Source organism: Filicampus tigris, chromosome 15, assembly GCF_054856515.1.
Source record: "Filicampus tigris isolate MCC_2025a chromosome 15, RoL_Ftig_1.0, whole genome shotgun sequence".
Classification (NCBI taxonomy): Eukaryota; Metazoa; Chordata; class Actinopteri; order Syngnathiformes; family Syngnathidae; genus Filicampus; species Filicampus tigris.
In genome coordinates, this window is record NC_141231.1 from 17,289,513 (window position 1) to 17,309,299 (window position 19,787).

The window sequence follows — 19,787 nt, forward strand, 5'->3', positions numbered from 1 at the left end:
GCCTCCATGTGCATCGAGTCATGTACCACATTAATTGGAGAGCATAACAATTTATTTATTTAACAAATTGTCAGCCAAATAGAAAATAACAAACAAGAGAAAAAGAAAAAGAAAAACAAGCAGCAATTTCAAATAAATAAATACATACATAAATAATACCAGGAGTCCTAAGTAAAAACTAAAAAAAAAAAACATTGAAAACAAAAATGGGAACACAATTTCAAGGTTTTAAGAGCCTTTTTATTTTTAGAAGCAGAAGGTGAATATACAACTCTGTCAACAACACACCAAAAATTGATTTTGTCTTGACAAATTTACATTTGTGAATACAAAACTTTGCAACAAATATAATAGGATATTCTTTTTCAAATGACGTGTCTCCAAAATAAATTCTGTAAAGGAAGCTCTAAGATGTCTACAAATAGATGTTGTCCAAGATAAACCTGCAAATGTCTTGCCACAGCATGCCCAAAAATATGTAGGCTGATTATTTATTTATTTATTTATTTATTTATTTATTTATTTATTTATTTATTTATTTATTTTGAAGCAATCCATATTATTTTAGTTTCAATTTTATGTTTTACTGTTGTGAAAGTTTGTTGCGGGATAGCGGAACGCTCGACGCCACCTTCTTGTTGCCCGTAGCGGCGGACTTTCTACCGTTACACCAATGATGTAACTTTCCTGATAGGTCACACACAAATGAGTGTGGACTTCCTTCGACTGGAGTCTAGTTTCATTTAATTCCACTCACATCTTGTAATTCATTCATTGATTCCCTTTTAGTTTACGTGATGATCCGAACCCTGTTTCGCACCGGCGGGTCTCTCTTACAGGTAGATTAAAATCACAGTGTATTTGCTGTTTACAGCACTGTACATTTATTTACCTGATGCGATCGTGCACACTAGTGCGAACTCCTCGTCCATGAGTAAAGTCACACATTTTGTGACCATGCTCATATACCGAATTGGTTAAGATTCTAATTGATCATTTGTGCTTAGCATGTATATATATATACATATACTTTATATAAAATATATACATAATGTATACATTAGGGCTGCACTTTATCGGAAAGATATGCGATATTGATGCTTAATATAGTAATATTATTGCGCTATTTAGCATGTTCCTAAAGAAATTACATTTTGTATTATCTAATGTGAGGAATTGATTTTTTTTCATGCAGCAAAATAAGCGAGCTCAGTGTATTCTTAGCTAATTAATTGTAATTACAATGGATAATGTTCAACTATTGGGTGGCGATGCACATTTAAGTTTAAGTCTAATTAATCAAATTCAGATACAGATACAATTCCAAAAGAAAATTATTGCACATCTTCCCATATGCATATCGCGTAAGCAATATCGCGATATTGTTATTTTTTCTATATATTATGAGCCCTAGTATACACATATACATATTTACTGTATGTATATACTCTATTTATGTGTGTGTGTGTGATTTCTAGCAAAGCCGACGAACAGCGCCGAGGTTGTGGGTGTCTCCAGTTCAGCAGCGATGGGCATCCAGTCTGCCTATGAACACGGTGGTCCTGTTTGTGCCGCAGCAGGAGGCGTGGGTGGTGGAGAGAATGGGTCGCTTCCATCGCATCCTAGAACCAGTATGTTTCAATTTTTTTTTTCAATCACTTCATTCACCGCAGTGACATTTTAGGATTGAGACCTAGCAGACAGACTGAGCAACCCATCTTTTGTGTGTGATGATCTTCTGAAGCTGCTAAAAAGTGGATTATCGGCTGCAGTAATGTAGCACCGACGGTTACTAAAGTTATTTGGTTGTAAGATCCATTCAGTCTTAGCCAGGCGTGCAGCTTAAATTTAAAAGCTATTGAAAAGTTTTTGCAATGCACTTGCTATTAATACTCTCCTGGTTGACTTCCTCTAGGGGTTAAATTTCCTCATACCAGTACTTGACCGAATCCGCTATGTGCAAAGCCTCAAAGAAATTGTCATCGACGTCCCAGAGCAGTCTGCAGTATCTTTAGGTAAGTCATTTTGTCGCGTTTACATGGGAAAACTGTTACCCTTAACACCCTTCAATTAAATATGTTTGGATATCTTTTGCTATTGTACTTTTAATTTGTTTTGCAGATAATGTAACGCTACAGATTGATGGAGTTCTGTACTTAAGGATCCTGGACCCTTTCAAAGTAGGATTCTAAAACGGATGTGGCAAATGTCAAATTTTCTGCTCCTATGTCAATGATGTATTTATTTATTTTAATGTACATTGTTCACCGCAGGCTAGTTATGGTGTCGAGGATCCTGAATACGCTGTCACACAGCTGGCACAGACCACCATGCGTTCAGAACTGGGCAAACTCACACTGGACAAAGTGTTCAGGGTAATGACATGCTGGTAGATCTCGCCTTGTTCGTATCGTGCCTATAAACAAGGACATAACAACCATATGTATTGTTTCCTCTTAAGGAAAGAGAGTCCCTTAACGCCAACATTGTTCACTCCATCAACCAAGCTTCGGACGAATGGGGAATCCGTTGCTTGCGGTATGAAATTAAAGATATACACGTTCCACCTCGTGTGAAGGAATCCATGCAAATGCAGGTGAGATTTCAAGGAGATTTTAACCACCCTTATAAAATAAAAACGGCAAACCGTAAACGCTTCGTTTTCATAACAAGGGATAATGTATATGGTCAAGCTGCATACTTCTTCACATGTGCTTATGTCATTAAACTTCGGTCATATTTTTATTCACGTATTTATTCTATTAGCACACTTTGTTGAGAACACACGCAGAGGCAATCATTACTATCCAAAAGTTTCCTCACGGGAATTCTTTAGAGGTGCTGTATCTGTTGACCCTGTGCGATATTCTGTAGGTAGAGGCTGAACGTAAGAAGAGAGCCACGGTGCTGGAGTCTGAAGGGACGAGGGAATCGGCCATTAATGTCGCTGAAGGACGTAAACAAGCTCAAATTCTTGCCTCAGAGGGTGAAAAGGAGGAGCAGATCAACAAAGCGGCTGGTAGGTGCATTCGATAAAGCATCTATCATACTAGCGTTATGCTTAGTAGTGATTTTTTTTATTTATTTTTTTTACTTCACATATATTTTCAGGTAACAACCAATCACAGTTCACCTGTTTTCTGAAACTGAGCCATGATTGGTTGTTAGCTGAGCCCTGAGCAACTGTGATGTAATTTTCAGTTGACAGCAAGTGATATAATGGCCGCCGCCCGAGATGGCCAAAACGGGTGGATTTTACTACGTAACTCACATTCAATAAACACAATATCGATCAGAATGTCGTGTTTAGACTAGTGAGGCTGCATAGAACATATTGTAAAGAAAATGTTTGTGTCGACTTCCCATTTAATTACTAACTGTCTGTTACTGTACGTATTTGGCTCCAGGTGAAGCCCAAGCAGTCCTAGCTAAAGCTGAGGCCAAAGCCAAGGCCATCCGTGTTCTATCTGATGCCCTATCGGAGCAGGTGAAGAGTATTTTTTTTGGGGGGGGGGGGCTCATCTTTGAATGGGATCAGTCCAGTCTGAAACCTCTCCTTGTTCATTTCATCGTGCAGAATGGAAATGCGGCAGCCTCCCTGAGCGTGGCTGAGCAGTATGTTTCTGCGTTTTCCAACCTTGCCAAAGAGACCAACACTGTCCTTCTCCCGTCAAACACAGGAGACATGAGCAGCATGGTTTCACAGGTATGCATGTGAAAACAGACGAGGTGTTTTCTGAAATCATTATATTACTCATGGTGTTTTCCTGCCGACAGGCCATGGCCATTTACGGCGCATTAGCAAAGGCAAGTCCGAAGATCCCATCAGGAGAAGTGGAGCAGAGTGAAGATGTTTTGGATCAACAAGAATCTAAATAGCACAGGGCACAATCAATCAACTCAAAAGATGACACAAAGCAGAATCAGATGATTCCAATGGATGTACATTGAAGTGTTGTATTAGCAAGTAAGATGACAAACTCTTTGGAAGTCTTGCCCGAAGCTGCGGCAGTGGGATTTTCACTGACTCTTGTTTGCCAGTCGCCGACAGTCACATCAGCAGTTATTCTGATTACAGTGACTTTTGGATGCTGCTCATGTTTATGATTTACTGTCGATCCCATCTTTGTTTCCTGACAATTATGCCCTCTAGTAATCATTGTCAAGCTATTTTGGTTCATTTAAGTGGAAATGTGATTGGATTAACTCGAGGAAGACAATTTTAATTCACTTCTTCATGGAAATATAAGTGAAAAAGGCATTTTTCCAACTGCAATAGTTATGAGTTGCAACATGTCCGGATGTTTCGGCATGTGGGAGTTCCTCAGTGTGTAGTAAATTCAGTTAGTCAAATTAAATAGTAAGCACCAAAATAATTTCGAACCAGCTAAAGGGGTAAACATTTTTTTTGAATAGGAAATATTTTCCCTTTGTTCTGTAGTTGTAAAATAAACACAGTGCCCAACCTTCACATTTGTATTCAGCCCTTGTTTATGGATGTATTTATTAAATTTGAACGATACCGGTACTTTCGTCCTTTTTCCGCAAATTGTGTTTCTATGAGTACAAGTACAGTGTGGAGTAAATATCACAAAACTGAGTGTGTCCGTGCGTGCATGTGTGTGTGTGTGTGAGATGCAAGTCTGAATGAATTGAGAATCAATACTGCATTCAATTGTAATTCACTTTCAAAATGTTTATGAAAAATGTTACTGTAAAAGACCCAGACTAACCTAACTAATTCCTTCATTCTTAAAATCCGCATTTGATTGTTATAGATTAAATGCTCCAAATGATTCCATTTTTTAATTCATTTATCGGCGTTCCTTTTTTACAAATATCTTGCAACAGACTCTTGCGAGGGTAAGCGGTATAGATAATGGATGGATGGATGGATCTTGCAACAGAAAACATTTAATGGGTGCTTTCGAATCAATATACATGTGGTTTTCTTTTCATATATTTATATTTTTTTAAGTACAGGATATTAACAAAACGTCTTGTTTTTAAATCGAACATATGTGACCCGGATCAAGTTTAGCCACAAGTACATCCCTGCAAGGAAAAACGAAGGGCGAAATTAATCACAGGCGCGTGCCACACGGAAATATGTTCGTCCAGAACTTCCGCCACAAATTCCATGCCCTTTGACGTTCCTACCCCGTCTATCGTCCTGGCCGTCCGAACCGGAGTCCTAATGAGGTTGTGGGTGAGCGTGCGCCGTCGTGTGTGTACCCGAAACACCTGAAGCCACCTGGGCCAACCCAGCGACTGTCAAGTCCGCCCCTGGTCCAACGAGAGGGGCACAATAAATTCCACAAGGTCAGTGTGTTCAACAACGAGGCGATCTCAGCCCTACGATAAAGTAACCGAGTGACATGAATGGCCAACATCGTTGTGATCATTCAAATGTTGTTGTTGTTGTTGTTGCAGGATGAAAGGGCTCCGGGTGCTTTCCTTGCTCCTCTGGGTGTGTGCAGTATATTTCGTGGGGATTTACATGTTTGTGGGTGGATTCCTGCTGGTTCGGCTGGAGGTTAACCGCACCAGCACCTGCGGAGACGTCCTCGAGCCAAGGGGGGAGTCGAGAGACTTTTGTGGAGTAACCCCACGTTTCCGCAGAGCTGTCCTAATCATCATCGACGCCTTAAAAATCGACTTTACCCGTTTTGACCCCAACAACACGTCGCCCCGGTACTTTGAAAACAAACTGCGTGTGTTTGACCAGACGACCTCATCCAGGCCTGCTCAGTGCCGCTTGTACCCCTTTCGTGCTGACCCACCCACGACCACTATGCAGAGGATCAAGGGATTGACTACTGGATCTTTGCCCACCTTCGTGGATATCGGTAATAACTTTGCATCCAGGGCCATCTCGGATGACAACCTCATCCACCAGTTTGTTCAAGTGGGTGAGTAGCTGTGTAAACATGCATAATGAGATCTTTTTCGGAGCATGGGTTGGTGTTGAAGCATAACATACACGAAATTATTTTGAGATTTACATGCACGTTACTATTTCAGTGTTGTCATGTTTTTACTATTTGTTATGCACAAGTTATTATTGTCTCATTCCCTGACATTGGCATGTATACTCGTCTATTACACTGTTTCAGCTTGGATGAGTGGGGGAACATCTGATGCTACTCCGTTGTAAATTTCTTGGACACAGTTATGACAATAAATGACATTGATGCCCCACTTTTGATATGAAATCAGCACAGTTAGAGTCCACTGGGAGAAACGGCTGCATTTTGTGCACCCAAACTTTTTCTACTGCTGATTAGAAAAGAATGGAAAAGGGCAGAATCAAAGTTTTTTTTCCTTGGTGAAAAGCGAGTGTCTATTCTTTCATTTGGTAGTTTGGTGTAATAATAACACTGGGGAACACAATTTTTGTTGAGTTAGGTCTGACGGATGTTTTTTAAACCATTTTTGGGTGTGGAATCCAAAACTGACGTCACTTGTTTTCTATCCGTTTTCTTAAAAAGAATATTTTTATATATAATATATTTATGTATGTAAATAAAACACTAAGATGGAATAGTAACAAACTTTGAAAACTCACAAGGTTATTCCCATGGTTACAAGGCTCTTAATTCCTTACTATGCTCGTTTTCTGATTGCAGATATTGACAGTACTGACCTATTGGGAGCTGCACATAGATCTCACCGCGTCTCAGTTGTGACTGCAAAAAAAAAAAAAAAGATTTACCGCTAGGTTCTTAATCATTTAAAAAAAAAAGTTTCAATGTTGTTCCATCATAATATGCTTATCCTGTTCGTGGCTTACTACTTATTACTGCATAGCTTCTGGCATGTGACAGTTTCCCTGCATCATCCTCCACAGGCAAACAAGTGGTGTTCATGGGCGACGACACTTGGGAGAGTCTTTTCCCAAAGAAATTCTACCATTCTCTGCCCTTCCCTTCTTTAAACGTGCACGACCTGCACACTGTGGACAACGGCATCCTCCAGAATCTCTACACGACGAGTATGTTTGGTTTAATGAACGCAAACAGCTCGTAGCAAGTAGTCGTCAGTCCTGCTGTGCGCGTGCTCGTATATCTTCCCATCTGTCGTTTTTGTTGCCTTTGACAGTGGTGGGCGACCAATGGGATGTATTGGTTGCTCATTTCCTCGGGGTGGACCACTGTGGTCACAGGTTTGGTCCCGACCACCCGGCGATGGCTGACAAGCTCATCCAGATGGATGGAGTCATCAGGTCAGACAACGGTGCCGCATGTCTGTGTCACAACAACACGCATTACATGCATATTTGGACGTTTCCAAAAAAGCTATTGTAAAAGTGACTTTCTTCCCCATTTTGTTTCTCACTTTAAATGTCATTAGACATTATTAAAGCGGAAGTCAACCCAAATATATTTTTTTCCAGAATATGTTCTATGCAGGCCCACTAGTTGAAATACGGCATTCTGATTACGTAATGTTGCTTAAGACGCAAAATGCACCCACTTTAAGCTAGCTAAGGGGGCGGCCATTTTGTCACTTCTGTCGACTGAAGATGACATCGAAGTTGCTCTGGGCTCACCTGTTTTTCCAAACTGAGCCCTGAACAACTTTGATGTCATCTTCATTCGACAGAAGTGACAAAATGGCCGCCACCTGAGCTAGCTAAAAATTGATGAATTTCTCATATTCCACAAACGCAATATCAACCAGAATACCGTGTTTAGACTAGTGGGCCTGCATAGAACATATTTTGGGGAAAAAATGTTCGGGTTGACTTCCCCTTTCATCATGTCTAACAGCTTTGAGTTTTTGCCATTTGTCATTTCAAAAAATCATACCTACTGTGCTGGTCCTTTTTGTCTGCAGGTCTGTGATCGACCATTTACAGAATGACACGCTCTTGGTGGTGATGGGAGATCATGGGATGACAGACACTGGCGATCATGGGGGGGAAAGTCAGAAGGAGACTGATGCGACTCTCTTCCTCTACAGTCCTTTCCCGCTCTTTTCCGGAGCCCCGTCGCAGGTGTAGAAATGGATCACTGTTTACATCTGTTGTATTTGATTGACACTGAGGGTTTTCAAGCTAAACGCTATGAGAGAAAGGTGTCTTTCCAATATTGTCTTATTTAGAAGCAGAAGAGTTTTAAATCATCAGCACTGACAACAAACAAACAAAAAACTAGCGTAGTTCACACATTTTTAAAGCTAAATGAAAAAGATAACCACAGAAAAATATGACATTTTACACAACAATACAACAAATGTAGGACAATATAAGTTTCCGCTACAACATCCATCCATCCATTATCCAAACCTCTTATCCTCAAGGATTTACTATTTACAGTAGCAAAAGGCACAATAATGAATAAGACTATATATAACTTTGGGCCACAATGTGACGCCGGATTCAAATGAAGTTCAGCCATTTTGAACTAAAAAGATCATGTTTACATGGTTAAAAGTGGAAGTTTCTACCCGTAGTCTATCACGAACACTAACCTATGGCACTGCAGTAGTGAAGTCATAATAACAGTTAATATTGGGAGAGAAAAAAACATTTGTGGGTTGAATATAAAACAATCAAACGGACATCAATCGAGGAAATGAAATGATCGAGGAAATGAAAATGATAACATATATTGCGAGTTACTCGGCAGTCCCCTCAAGTATTGAACCGCGGATAACTTGGGGATTTGAGAGCTGAGAATCCAACTGAAAATCTGTTAGCGAAGTTTAATTCGTTCAAATATCCAGAAAACTGTGAAAAAACAGGTGAATTTAATTTATTAGGAGGGAATGAAACATTTTGAGAATGCACATTACAGTTTATGCTCTGTCCATGAATGGATGCTGGCAGGCGGTCTTTACACTGTCAGCGATTAATAAAGTGCACCTTCCACCAAAAGTGTTAAACTGCAGCACTGATTTACATAATTGCTTTTTAAATGGAGCATCACATACTGTAATATACGCCGTGCAAAGCTGCTAAGTTTCATTAGTAAACAGATTATGTCCTCAAGACAATCAGCAGGGAGATAATCAGACATCTGCCGTTTTAGACACCAAGACAAATCCGTTTCCATTGATCAGGAGTTTTTCAGGATAGGGCTGTGCAATTAACCGAAATTCGATTACGATTATTACACTCCGCGATTATAAAATTTGCATTATCGTAAAAAAACATTATTCATATAATCGTTTACTTTCAAAGACAAATACATTTCTTTGAAACACTATAATTATGTAAGTTCCTTTTGGACCAAACGAAATGTACAATATTAGTTATTATATATATATATTTTTTAAAAAGAGCAAATGTATAAATTCAAGTATGATTTCCTTGTGTTCCTACAATAATGTCTAATACCCAAAACAGCACTAAAAAAAAGCAATGTATCATGTCCTGAAAGAGGGCTGCTCGATTATGGAAAAAAACATGAATCACGATTATTCCAACGATCATTTATTTTTTGGTACAAAACATGAAAATGTTTAAACGTAAAAAATATAAAGACAAATCAATTTCTTTGAAACGCTATGATTATGTAAGTTCCTTTTGGACCAAACAAAATACAGTACATAAAATTAGTTCTTATAGAATTAAAAAAAAAAGGTGCAAATGTATAAATTCAAGTATAATTTCCTTGTGTAAACAAACAGTGTTGGATATAAATGTAAATTAGATTAATAACCGTTTATTTTACTCATCGTAATTGAATTTTGATTAATCACGCAGCAGCCCTCCATTCTTCTTATACTGTTTTGTAATACAAATCGTTTGTGTAGGAAAATAAACGAGTGATCATGTCGTAACTGTATTCTATCCCGACCTGTAGGATGAACCGGATGTGGTGCCCCAGATAGACCTGGTCCCCACTCTGGCCCTGCTTCTTGGGGTGCCTATCCCATACAGCAGCGTGGGTCAGGTTCTCTTGCCTTTGTTCCCGTCGCTTGACCCCGCACAAGGTGCAGTTGCAGGTCTCAGCCAGCTTGAGGCGCTATGGATCAATGCAAAACAGGTTCGGTGCGCAGTGTCGTGAATTTAGCCCCCCAAATCTTTTTTGTATGAATTTCAGTATAAAAATGTGAGCATTCTGTTTGTGAAGGTGAGCCGTTTCCTGGTGGCATACTCTGCCTTGGCCAAAGATATCCCATCCGAGACCCTGGCTCTGCTTCAGGATCAGTTTGAAAAGCTCTCCTCCGAGTATCTCGCATTCGTCAGAGAGGGCCGCTCATCCTCCCGCGAGCTGTCGGCGGCGCTGCGGGCTTACCTCACCTCCGTCCAAGAGGTGTGCCGAGCCAGCTGGGCGCGCTTCCACCCGCTTGAAATGGCGTTCGGTTTCATCATCTTGGCGCTGGCCTGCCTGATGTCTTTCACCCTGTCCGAAATGTCATCTGCGCTTATCAGCGAGAATCCTCCCCGGCTGAAGGCGGCCGCGGTACTGGCGCCGCTCGCCGGACTCGGCGCGGCCGCCGGCCAGCTGCTCTGGCGGGGTCACGTGGGCTTAGCGTGGTGCGCCGCCGCCGGCGCCCTCGCCTCCGAGCTCTTCTTCCTGTGCCGGGCCCGTCGCTCCAAGGCCGCGGTCAAGAACGACGCTAACGCCGCAAAGAGCGCCGGCTGGATAACCCCGCGTGATCTTCTCTCTCCGCCTCTGGCCGTCACACTCCTCCGCTTCGCCTCCATGCTCTCGAACAGCTACGTGATCGCCGAGGGTCAGGTGGTCACCTTCTTGGCGCTCTCCCTGGCTCTCTGCGTCCCCCTCCGTCTCAATTGGGGCGGCCTCCTCCTGCCTGCCGGCCACGAGCCCTCCAAGCCCGCGCCGCTGCTGGCGTCGGCCGCCTCTCCCCCGTCGGCGGTGCGAAAAGAAAGCAACGCTCTGTTGGCTTTCTCGGCGCTCCTCGTCGGGAGTCTCTACCTCTCCCTTTTTTTCCACGGCTGTCGGGAGGAGCAGCGCTCCTGTCAGCCGTCGCCCTTCCTTTCCTCCCTCGCTCAGGTGAAAGACAATCAACTGAAGAACCTTTTCTACATCCTCTCGGTTACCGCCCTCGCCGCGTGGACGTACCTGTTGAGAAAATGTCTCCGCCACTACGGGAACCTCAACTCCTCGTGTGGGACGGTATTCACGGCCCGCTGGATCCTGCCCCTGCTTTCCGTGTGTCTGGGCCTCCACTGGGCCGTGAGCGCCTCACCGGAGGACGGCTTCAGGAATTTGGCCGAGCTCATCAAACTGGCCCAGCTGGTCATCCCCAGGCTTGCCTATTGTCTCCTGGGACTGGGGCTGGCCCTGATCTGGCTGGATCCACTCACCGTGTTCGTAAAGAGCAGGCCCGCATGCGCGGCGAAGAATTCGGCCGCGCCGCCGCCGCGCTACCGAGCCAGCATCGGTATCAGCCCCCAAGCCGAGCTCCACCACCTCATCCCACAAATCTACCAGCGCATGCGGCGCTCACTGGATGACGGCGAGGTCGGCGGGGGCGGCGCGGCGGGCAACAGACCCGCCGTGGAGGCCTACGGCCTGGGGACGGTCTACTCTGCCCCGCTGCTTCTCTTCTGCGGGCTGCTGGGTTTGGGTCTGCTGCAGTTGCACCCGGAGGGCATGGCTCTGTCTTTCGTCCTGCTACTGGTGGAGATGGGGGCTCTGCTGCACATCCATGCCTCTTCCACAACCCTCGCCGATCTGCACGGAGCACATTCTGGTGAGTTGAGACGGACTGTTTTCATTTTCTTCTTGTCTGCCTTCGCTAGAGCTGCTTGCAATCGTGGTGTGTAATAATCGGAATTGACATTGAATTTCGAGCCTTGGCTAATTTGACACTGTTTTGCTCTCAGGTGGCTTCAACGTGCCCTGGACTCCTGTTGTGCTGTGGTCCCTGGCAGCCACGCAGTTTTTCCACGCTACGGGTCACCTGCCCGCCTTCCCTTCCATTCAGTGGGGGGCGGCCTTTGTGGGATTCCCAGACGGCCACACGGGCATCTTACTGCCGGCCTCCTTGGTCACCCTCAACACTTTTGCTTCACACATCCTCTTTGCAGGTACATCTGAAAAAAATGTTGCTTGAATTTGCTGAACATTGAATATTGATCAGTAGGGATGTAACGATTCACATATATATATATATATATATATATATATATATCAAACTGGCCCAGTTATTATATATATATATATATAATAGTCCTATTGCCACCTTTCCTTCAATTGTCAGCCCTCGCTGTCAACTTTCCTTTTTTCTTTTTAATTCACTGTCACCAGTGTGCTGCTGCCCTCTTGTGTATAAATGTGAAATTGCATTTAGAGTGTATTTCATACGATTGTCAACGGGACTGCAGGCCAGACCTTATTCATTTTATGACAGAGGCAAAAAGGATTGTTGATACTGTTTTTTTTTTTTTATCTTGCTTTGTGGTTCCTAATCATAAAATGACTGCTCCAGAACATAATGTGAGCATTAAACAATTTGGAGTTCACGTTTTGGTGTTTGTTTTTTTACCAGCAGAAAATGAGCATTGAAACAGTCTAATGTTGTTATCCCGCCACTTGTTGCTTTGTTGTCCCCAGTGGGATGTCCCTTACTGCTGTTTTGGCCCCTGGTACGCGAGGCCCGCGGAAGCAGGGCAGGAAAAGCCAGCGGCGAAGGAGGAGACGACGCTGTGATGGAGATGAGACTGCGGGAGAAGCCTCAACTCTTCAGCTTGGCTCTCCTGCAACTCTCGGCGCGCTACCTCTTTATTCTAGGAGTGCAGGTACCACGATAAACGACATCGGAAGGAATCAATGTTAATGACAAAATTCAGGCGTCCAATTTTGTCATTAAATTACTATATGCTTAAGTTTTCATTTAACTTTTGAAGACTTGCAGATGACCATGCAGGAGCGCCCTTTTTGTTAGAATTTTACAACATAGATGTTTATTGGCAAACATTTATAATAATAATAATTTAAAAAAATCAATATTATGTAAAACCGAAAAATATATTGTTAAAGACGTTTCAACAAAGTTAAGAGTTTTATTTATTTATTTTTTTGAAACAAATATTTTCCTTTTTGCTTAAAAAATTAATATCGGCTCCAAATATCGGTACTAATATCGGCCCTGAAAAAAACATATCGGTCTATCTCTCAAACGTCTTCATTACAAAGACTCTAAATAATTAAATTAGCACCATTAGCAATTATTAAATATTACAGTTGTCATAGTACACAGGGTTGCTGATATTTTTATTTTGATGTATTAACATTTAAATGTGTTTCATTGTATTATGTAGCTAATTGATGTGCTTACGCGCAATATCGGGCTTATACCGACCGATCATTTTGTTCATAATCAACATGATCCGAAACGTTCATCCCGTTTTATCTTGAAATCCAAATTGTTGGGCCTTGGCAGATGTGTGCGCTCTGTTGCACTTTGTTTGTGTTAGTGTGTGTTTGCCTAAATTGTATTGTATTGCTTCTCAGGTCTTCGCTTCAGTGTGTGCAGCTGCTATCCTCAGGAGACACCTAATGGTGTGGTGTGTTTTCGCACCCAAGTAAGTGCCTGACTACGATTTCCCGCTCACGCAGACTGACTGGTTTGAAAGGCTTTTCTGGATATGGATTCAGTGAAAATTCCTGGCACTTATACAGGTTTCCACTGCGCACATTAGAGCATGTAGATTCACCTTGCAGTAATGGACCACTGTAATAGATACTGCTGGTAGTTACAGATATGTCAATTGAAAAAATGAGAACTAGGGATAGACCGATTATCGGCTGCGATATTCACTGTTGTTGAATATCGGCATCAGCCTTTTTAAAAAAAAAAAAAAAATCCGATGGCCGATATTAAATCACAAAAAAAAAAAACTGTTAACTTCAAAGTATTATTCAAAAAACTGTATAAGCGATTCTACTGACCCTGGGAACGCTCTGCACTTTTTTTGTTTTGTGTGTGGAATCAAAACAAAGATAAGTCAAATGTTGACGTTTCTGTCATTTGTTCACAGTAGAAAACTATATATATGGAGCTATTGTTTAAGTTTTCATGGAATTTTTGAAGACATGCTGATGCTCCCTTTTTGTATAATTTTACAACAAAGATGTATATTGGCAAACATTAATTATAATCGATTAAAAAAAAATCAACATTATGCAAATCTGAAAAAATGTTCAATAAACATATGCTTAAAGACATTTCAACAAAGTTAAGAGTTTTAATTTTTTTTTTTTTTAGATTTTGACGGCAAGAGTTTCCTTTTTGCTGAAAATGAATATCGGCTCCAAATATCGGTTATTGGCCTCCTTGACTACAAATAACCAGTATCAGCCCTGAAAAAAATCGGTCTATCTCTGATGGGAAGTAAGTGCTGTTTCCCCAAAGGCACTCATGTCATCTTTTTCCTTTCAGGTTTATGTTTGAAGCCTCGGGGTTCATGGTGAGCTGCGTGTGTTTGCTGCTCGGAGTCTCATTAGTAGTGAGAGTCGACGTGGCTGTTGGACGTTGGTTCAAGAGACTCATCCCCGATGTGTCCAGGTAGCGAAAGCCGCACCGCTGCTTTTCCAGTGCAGCCACACTGCCATAAAAGGAATGAATAAGGTGGTTCAGTTTTGATGACACTTCATAGCCAGTGTGAAGGCGCAACCACACACAGATCGAAAGCTGCAATAGCAGGCTAAGATGTTGAGTCTGCCTTTTTTTTTTGTTTGTTTAAATCAGCATTTAATAAGACTGAAGGAAAGTTGCACTTTCTGACTGATTTTTTTTTTCTCTCCAAGTAATAATGTGCTTCATTGTGCAGTAATCAGACAAGTAACAGCTTGTACTAGGGATAGACCGATAATCGGCGCCGATATTTGGCCCGACCGATTATTGGTGCCTTTTTTTTACAAATCTCATGGCCGATAATAAATCAATTTAACACTGTGTTGAAATCAAAACAAAGATATGTGAAAGTTGAACTTTTCTGTCATTTTGAAATTTTGGAGGACGCCATTTACTGTCGAAAACTATTTAAGTTTCTATTTAGCTTTTTAAGACATGCGGATGATCCTGGGTGCTCCCTGAACTTTTTGTTTGAATTTTATAACAAACATGCATATTGTCAAAAATGTACAGTAATAATATTTTTTTTTAAATCTGCATTATGCAAATGTGAAAAATTATTCAATAAACATATGCTTAAAGACGTTTCACCAAAGTTAAGAGTTTAATTTTTTTATTTTTTATTTTGATGCCAATATTTTCTTTTTTTTTTTTTCAGACAATTAATATCGACTGCAAATAGTGGTTATCGTCCTCCTTGACTACTAACAATCGGTATCGGCCCTGGAAAACAACATATCGGTCTATCTCTATTAATCCATGCCTGTCACCGCTGCTTCAGCGGTGAAATACTGTATGAGCACTTCCTAACAGATTGACACAAATATGAGTTGGCAACTCGAAGTTGCATTTTCGGATGAATATTCCTGCTAGAAGTGACATGATGGTTTGCACACCTTTCTGGGTGATGTAAAATGATTGAGCCATTACTACGCACGTGGAATGTGTCCCTTTTGAGCCACGAGTGTGTTTGGAGTGCCAAGAAAACAGGCAGGCTCCTTTTGTGGGCATCACAAACAACACTCCCATGTTTTTTTTGTTCCTTTCAAGATACAACAAGTGTCAGGTCACTGCCAATTTTTTATTTGGATCTCAAGAGCTTACTGAGTGCAAGCCCTCATATTCAACGATGTGGACATGGGAAAGAACTGATCCTTCAGAAACATGGTTCATTAATCTGACATGTTTTGTTTCATAGGGCTGTTGATTTGCAACTATTCTATTCTTAATTTCATATCTTTAAGTTACAGCGTGAACTAGAGAGATTAATTTAAATTAACTCAGTTAACTGAGTTTTATTTACTTCCTGTAGCAGCTGACCTCTGCTCACTTTGTAGCCAAACTTAGAGGAGAGTCAGTGTCGCAAAGACGTTCTTTGACGTAGCTTTACTTTAAAAAGTTGCTCGATGGCTCATTGGAGAAAGCCCAAATAATTTGGGCACTTTGCAAAGCCAAATTCAAATACCATATTAGTTGTTCGTCTTTGGCGTATCTACGTTCAACATTTGTATTTGCCAGGAAAATAATCGCATTCAAGGATCAGAAAAAGCTATTAGAATAATTAGTCTTTGAATCAAAATATACTTATAATTTTTTTGGATATTCATTCCAAGGTTTTACTCGAGTAAATATCTGTTCTACGCTTCCTAAAAAAAATACGATTAATCGCGATTAATTATGGAAATTTTGCGATTAATTCATTAAAAAAATGTAATCGCTTGACGGCACTCATTTTTACTAATCACACACGAACTTCATAAAATTCAAATTAAATACGTCTTCAATGAATGTCTTTTTTTCTAATGATCTCATTAAGGGTGATTGAATCCGCAAGCTTTATTATAAGTATTTGTATTTATTTTTTTAAAGGGCGTCTTGAGCCAGTGTCGGGGTACTGTGTGTTATGTGCTGCTAAAGGTTCATGAAGCTAATGCACAATATACAATTCATGTGGAGCTCAGGTTGAACCAACACTTCATTCCTCAAGCCATGTTTTCTATACAGGAATGTTCTGTTCTTTCAAGCGCCTGCTGTGATGATGTCGCCCCAAATAACGATCTCATCATCTTGCTTGTTGTTGGCTTACTTGCTTTATGCTTTGGGTAAAATGCATAATATGTGAAGAACTAATATGAAAACGAATAAACCTTTTACATGTCTTGTTGGTGCAAATAGTTTTTCATTCTAAGTTGACACATACTGAATGTCAACTTTTAAGTACCGCTCACTATTTATATTTGAAAGGTGCTTTAAAAAAAAAAAAAAAAAGATGTTTATTGATCAGAGATGATGGAAGATTTTACTACCCATCAGTCAATGTGATTCATTCATTGTTCACAGGGGACTTCCACATTGTCCAATGTCCATAATGTCTCACTTATACACATTAGTGAAGCATCTGTTCACTTCCATTTAATTTATGGTCTAAAATGTCAAATACGGTGATTTGCTCATCCAGAAATCTTTGGACACCTCCGGTTTATTTGGAGAGTGATCCTTTTAATCAGCGCCAGCTGTTCCTTCAGCTTCTCAGGGAACACTTTTCTGCTTGGCATCTCCCATAATTCCGAAGAGTACACTTCACACATGTACACTCCAGATGCCTCTTCAACATGGCTAAGGCGGCAACAAAAACACAAATGATTATCGGCGTTATGTCCACATCATGTAATGAGTTTACTATTATGCACTAGGGATGGACCGATTATTGGCCGGGCCGATTATCGGCTTCGGTATTCAGTGTTTTGACGAATATCGGCATCAGGCTTTTTTAAAAATCTGATCGCCGATATTAAATCACAAAAAATTGTCAACTTCAAGGAACTATTAATTCAACAAAACTTTTCTAAATGAAAACTGATTGGAGGGGGGATACTAATAACTTTACCTTGGAAAGAGGGATTTCCTAGGCAAAGTTAATAGGGGATAAAGATTCTGGCAGGCACCTGGTAACAGGTAACTGAGTTACTGATTATTTAATTCTAAAAGCAACCAAGTAAGTTTATTAGTTACATTCAGTCGATCACGGTTTCTGCAAAGCATGCTGTTGGTTTTATCTTTTAAAGTGTGATTATGGCTGCTCGATTATGAAAAAATATATTTATCACGATTATCTGTGTAATAATTGAAATCACGATTTGATTGAATCAATGAAACTGATTTTAAACGGAGCATCACATACTGTAATGTACACCGTGCAAACTGCTAGTTTCATTTGTAAACATACGTGCTCAAGACAATCAGCAGGGAGATAATCAAACATCTGCCGTTTTAGACACCAAGACAAATACGTTTTCATTGATCAGGAGTTTTTCGGGATAGGGCTTTGCAATTAATTCGAAATTCGATTAAAATTACGATTATTTGTATATGTGTTAAAAAAAAACGATCATTAATATAATAATGTACATTTATATCCAACACACATTTGCTCCTTTTTAAAAAAATAAATAAAAAAATATGAATAACTAATTTTATCAATTTTTTTTGGTCCAAAAGATACTTACATAATTATAGCGTTTGAAAGAAATGTATTTGTCTTCATATTTCTTACATTCAAACATTTTCAAGTTTTGTACTAAACTATAAATGATCGACGAGAATGATTGATAGGACATTATACATGATTATTTTGAATGCTGTTTTGGTTATTAGAGATTATTGTAGGGCTGCTCGATTATGGAAAAAAATATATATACTGTGTGAATTCTATCCCTCGTGCCTCACCATGTTTACATATTTACAGCATATAGGAGCAAGTTGTGGAACTCTCAGCGCCACTGACAGCTGTGAGGCATATGCTGCTTTAGATGCACCAGATGTCCCCTGCACGGTCACAACTGTTGTAAGAATGAGTGTGAGTGGATAAGGACACACTTGAACCTCAAACGATTCAGTCGTGTTTGCCTTCTTGCCGCAGTGACAAAGTTGTTAGGATTGCATCTTTTGTGGACTGTGAGCCATCGATAATGTGATCAAGTAATGCGTCCCATACTCCCATTATGTCAAGCTCACCTGCAGAATACTGGGCGATCGCCTCTGCTCTACCACTCCAAACACAGAGAAGAGGTGAAAGTGGAAGCGCGCGAGGCAGAGCAGTCATCAGGGCATTGCTGGGGATTTGCCACGGCATGGAAGAAGCACACATTAAGCTAATGGATCATTGTGCAATCTGGTGGGTTCTTCGGCTTCCTCCCACCCTCCAAACGGCCATCTTCAACCTCCGCTCACTAATGTATCACGCAGCCAGGGCTTCCTGAACCATTGTAATTGTCCCTAAGAGATTGTAAGGCTTTCTAAAACTGTATTTTGGAATCACTTTCCTCGAGGAGCTCCCGTTTGAAAAAGGTTCATCTGTGAACATTAGCTGAGGGGGGTGAAATAATGTTGGTCCTTTCACTGTGGAAAAACATTTCATCCATCGTGTTGTCCAGCTGTATTTTTAAATAACAATTGAATGATTGGTTCAATTATTACTATAACTATAGGGCTGTAGTTTGATTATTGCATCTCGAACTTGCAGTTTAATTTTTTTTTCATTGGTGAAGTTGATAAAACGTCACTAAACTCCATTTTGAGTAGTGTGTCTGTATATACTATACTGCCCTCTTGTGGCCAATGCGCGCACACCAGAACGAGAAGCACAATGCCTATTGAAGTATTGTGACGCACAAGCTGATGAATTGTTTACATTCTATTGAATTATTATTTGTACAAAGTGCAATATTGCAGAGTGCTTTTTTTTTCCTTATTAAAAAATACATGTGACAATTTTTGCTGGTGTTTTTTAGGGAACTTGCAAGTATTAATGGGATTTCTATTTATTTCAGTGCGGAAATATGACTTGAGTTTGAGCTGGCTAAACTTGACTGTTGTGTGTATCCATACACCTTCATGTCTTTCTTTGAATTTCTAGCACTGATTACACAGAGTAAAGACACAGATGGTGTTTTGGTTCATTTTCCTGACTTGCATGCTGGCAACATGGCTTCAGTTCCTCCACTCAGTGACGGTGCAAATGCAAGTGAGTGGTTATCTGCCTGTATGTGTGACCTGTGATTGAATGGTAACGAGTCGCGGCCAGGGTGTACTTTATCTTGCACCCAAAGTCAGCACAGGTAAGTGACTTGCAATAGTTTTATTTTCATGAACACTTAGACTTACAATGCTACTGTATTGTGTATGTTGGTCATAATAGTGGTACTTGGAGCACTCTTTTTTTTTTTTTT

General features: G+C 40.7%; 2 protein-coding genes and 1 long non-coding RNA gene across 3 annotated transcripts; 2 read left to right on the plus strand and 1 right to left on the minus strand.

Annotated features, from left to right (window-relative positions):
* Nucleotides 1–684: 684 nt before the first annotated feature.
* stoml2 (stomatin (EPB72)-like 2) lies at nucleotides 685–4,471 on the plus strand. The gene is made up of 10 exons (XM_086053551.1): nucleotides 685–839; nucleotides 1,479–1,631; nucleotides 1,916–2,015; nucleotides 2,122–2,180; nucleotides 2,274–2,375; nucleotides 2,462–2,596; nucleotides 2,875–3,019; nucleotides 3,408–3,487; nucleotides 3,578–3,706; nucleotides 3,778–4,471. The coding sequence occupies exons 1-10, from the start codon at nucleotides 798–800 to the stop codon at nucleotides 3,877–3,879; spliced, it is 1,047 nt and encodes a 348-aa protein (XP_085909677.1). The 5' UTR covers nucleotides 685–797; the 3' UTR covers nucleotides 3,880–4,471.
* A 681-nt stretch (nucleotides 4,472–5,152) lies between these two features.
* On the plus strand, nucleotides 5,153–16,719 carry pigo (phosphatidylinositol glycan anchor biosynthesis, class O). Its single transcript, XM_086054256.1, has 11 exons — nucleotides 5,153–5,322; nucleotides 5,434–5,912; nucleotides 6,851–6,994; nucleotides 7,102–7,225; nucleotides 7,840–7,999; nucleotides 9,813–9,995; nucleotides 10,083–11,673; nucleotides 11,807–12,010; nucleotides 12,537–12,721; nucleotides 13,437–13,507; nucleotides 14,365–16,719. Exons 2-11 carry the CDS (start codon nucleotides 5,435–5,437, stop codon nucleotides 14,492–14,494), a joined length of 3,270 nt encoding a protein of 1,089 aa, XP_085910382.1. The 5' UTR covers nucleotides 5,153–5,322; nucleotide 5,434; the 3' UTR covers nucleotides 14,495–16,719.
* On the minus strand, nucleotides 14,147–19,084 carry LOC147135796 (uncharacterized). The gene is made up of 2 exons (XR_015089916.1): nucleotides 18,574–19,084; nucleotides 14,147–14,530 (listed from the first exon to the last, which is right to left on the minus strand). It is a non-coding gene; the product is annotated as an uncharacterized LOC147135796 (long non-coding RNA).
* Nucleotides 19,085–19,787: the final 703 nt, after the last annotated feature.

What these genes read in the sequence shown, in the direction of transcription:
- stoml2 (XM_086053551.1), top strand. Translation starts at nt 798, where the DNA reads ATGATCCGAACCCTGTTTCGCACCGGCGGGTCTCTCTTACAG. An exon ending in TCCATCGCATCCTAGAACCA is followed by an intron (nt 1,632 to 1,915) that starts GTATGTTTCAAT and finishes GACTTCCTCTAG; the next exon opens with GGGTTAAATTTCCTCATACC. An exon ending in CTGATGCCCTATCGGAGCAG is followed by an intron (nt 3,488 to 3,577) that starts GTGAAGAGTATT and finishes TTCATCGTGCAG; the next exon opens with AATGGAAATGCGGCAGCCTC.
- pigo (XM_086054256.1), top strand. Translation starts at nt 5,435, where the DNA reads ATGAAAGGGCTCCGGGTGCTTTCCTTGCTCCTCTGGGTGTGTGCAGTA. An exon ending in TTCACACATCCTCTTTGCAG is followed by an intron (nt 12,011 to 12,536) that starts GTACATCTGAAA and finishes TGTTGTCCCCAG; the next exon opens with TGGGATGTCCCTTACTGCTG. An exon ending in TCTTTATTCTAGGAGTGCAG is followed by an intron (nt 12,722 to 13,436) that starts GTACCACGATAA and finishes ATTGCTTCTCAG; the next exon opens with GTCTTCGCTTCAGTGTGTGC.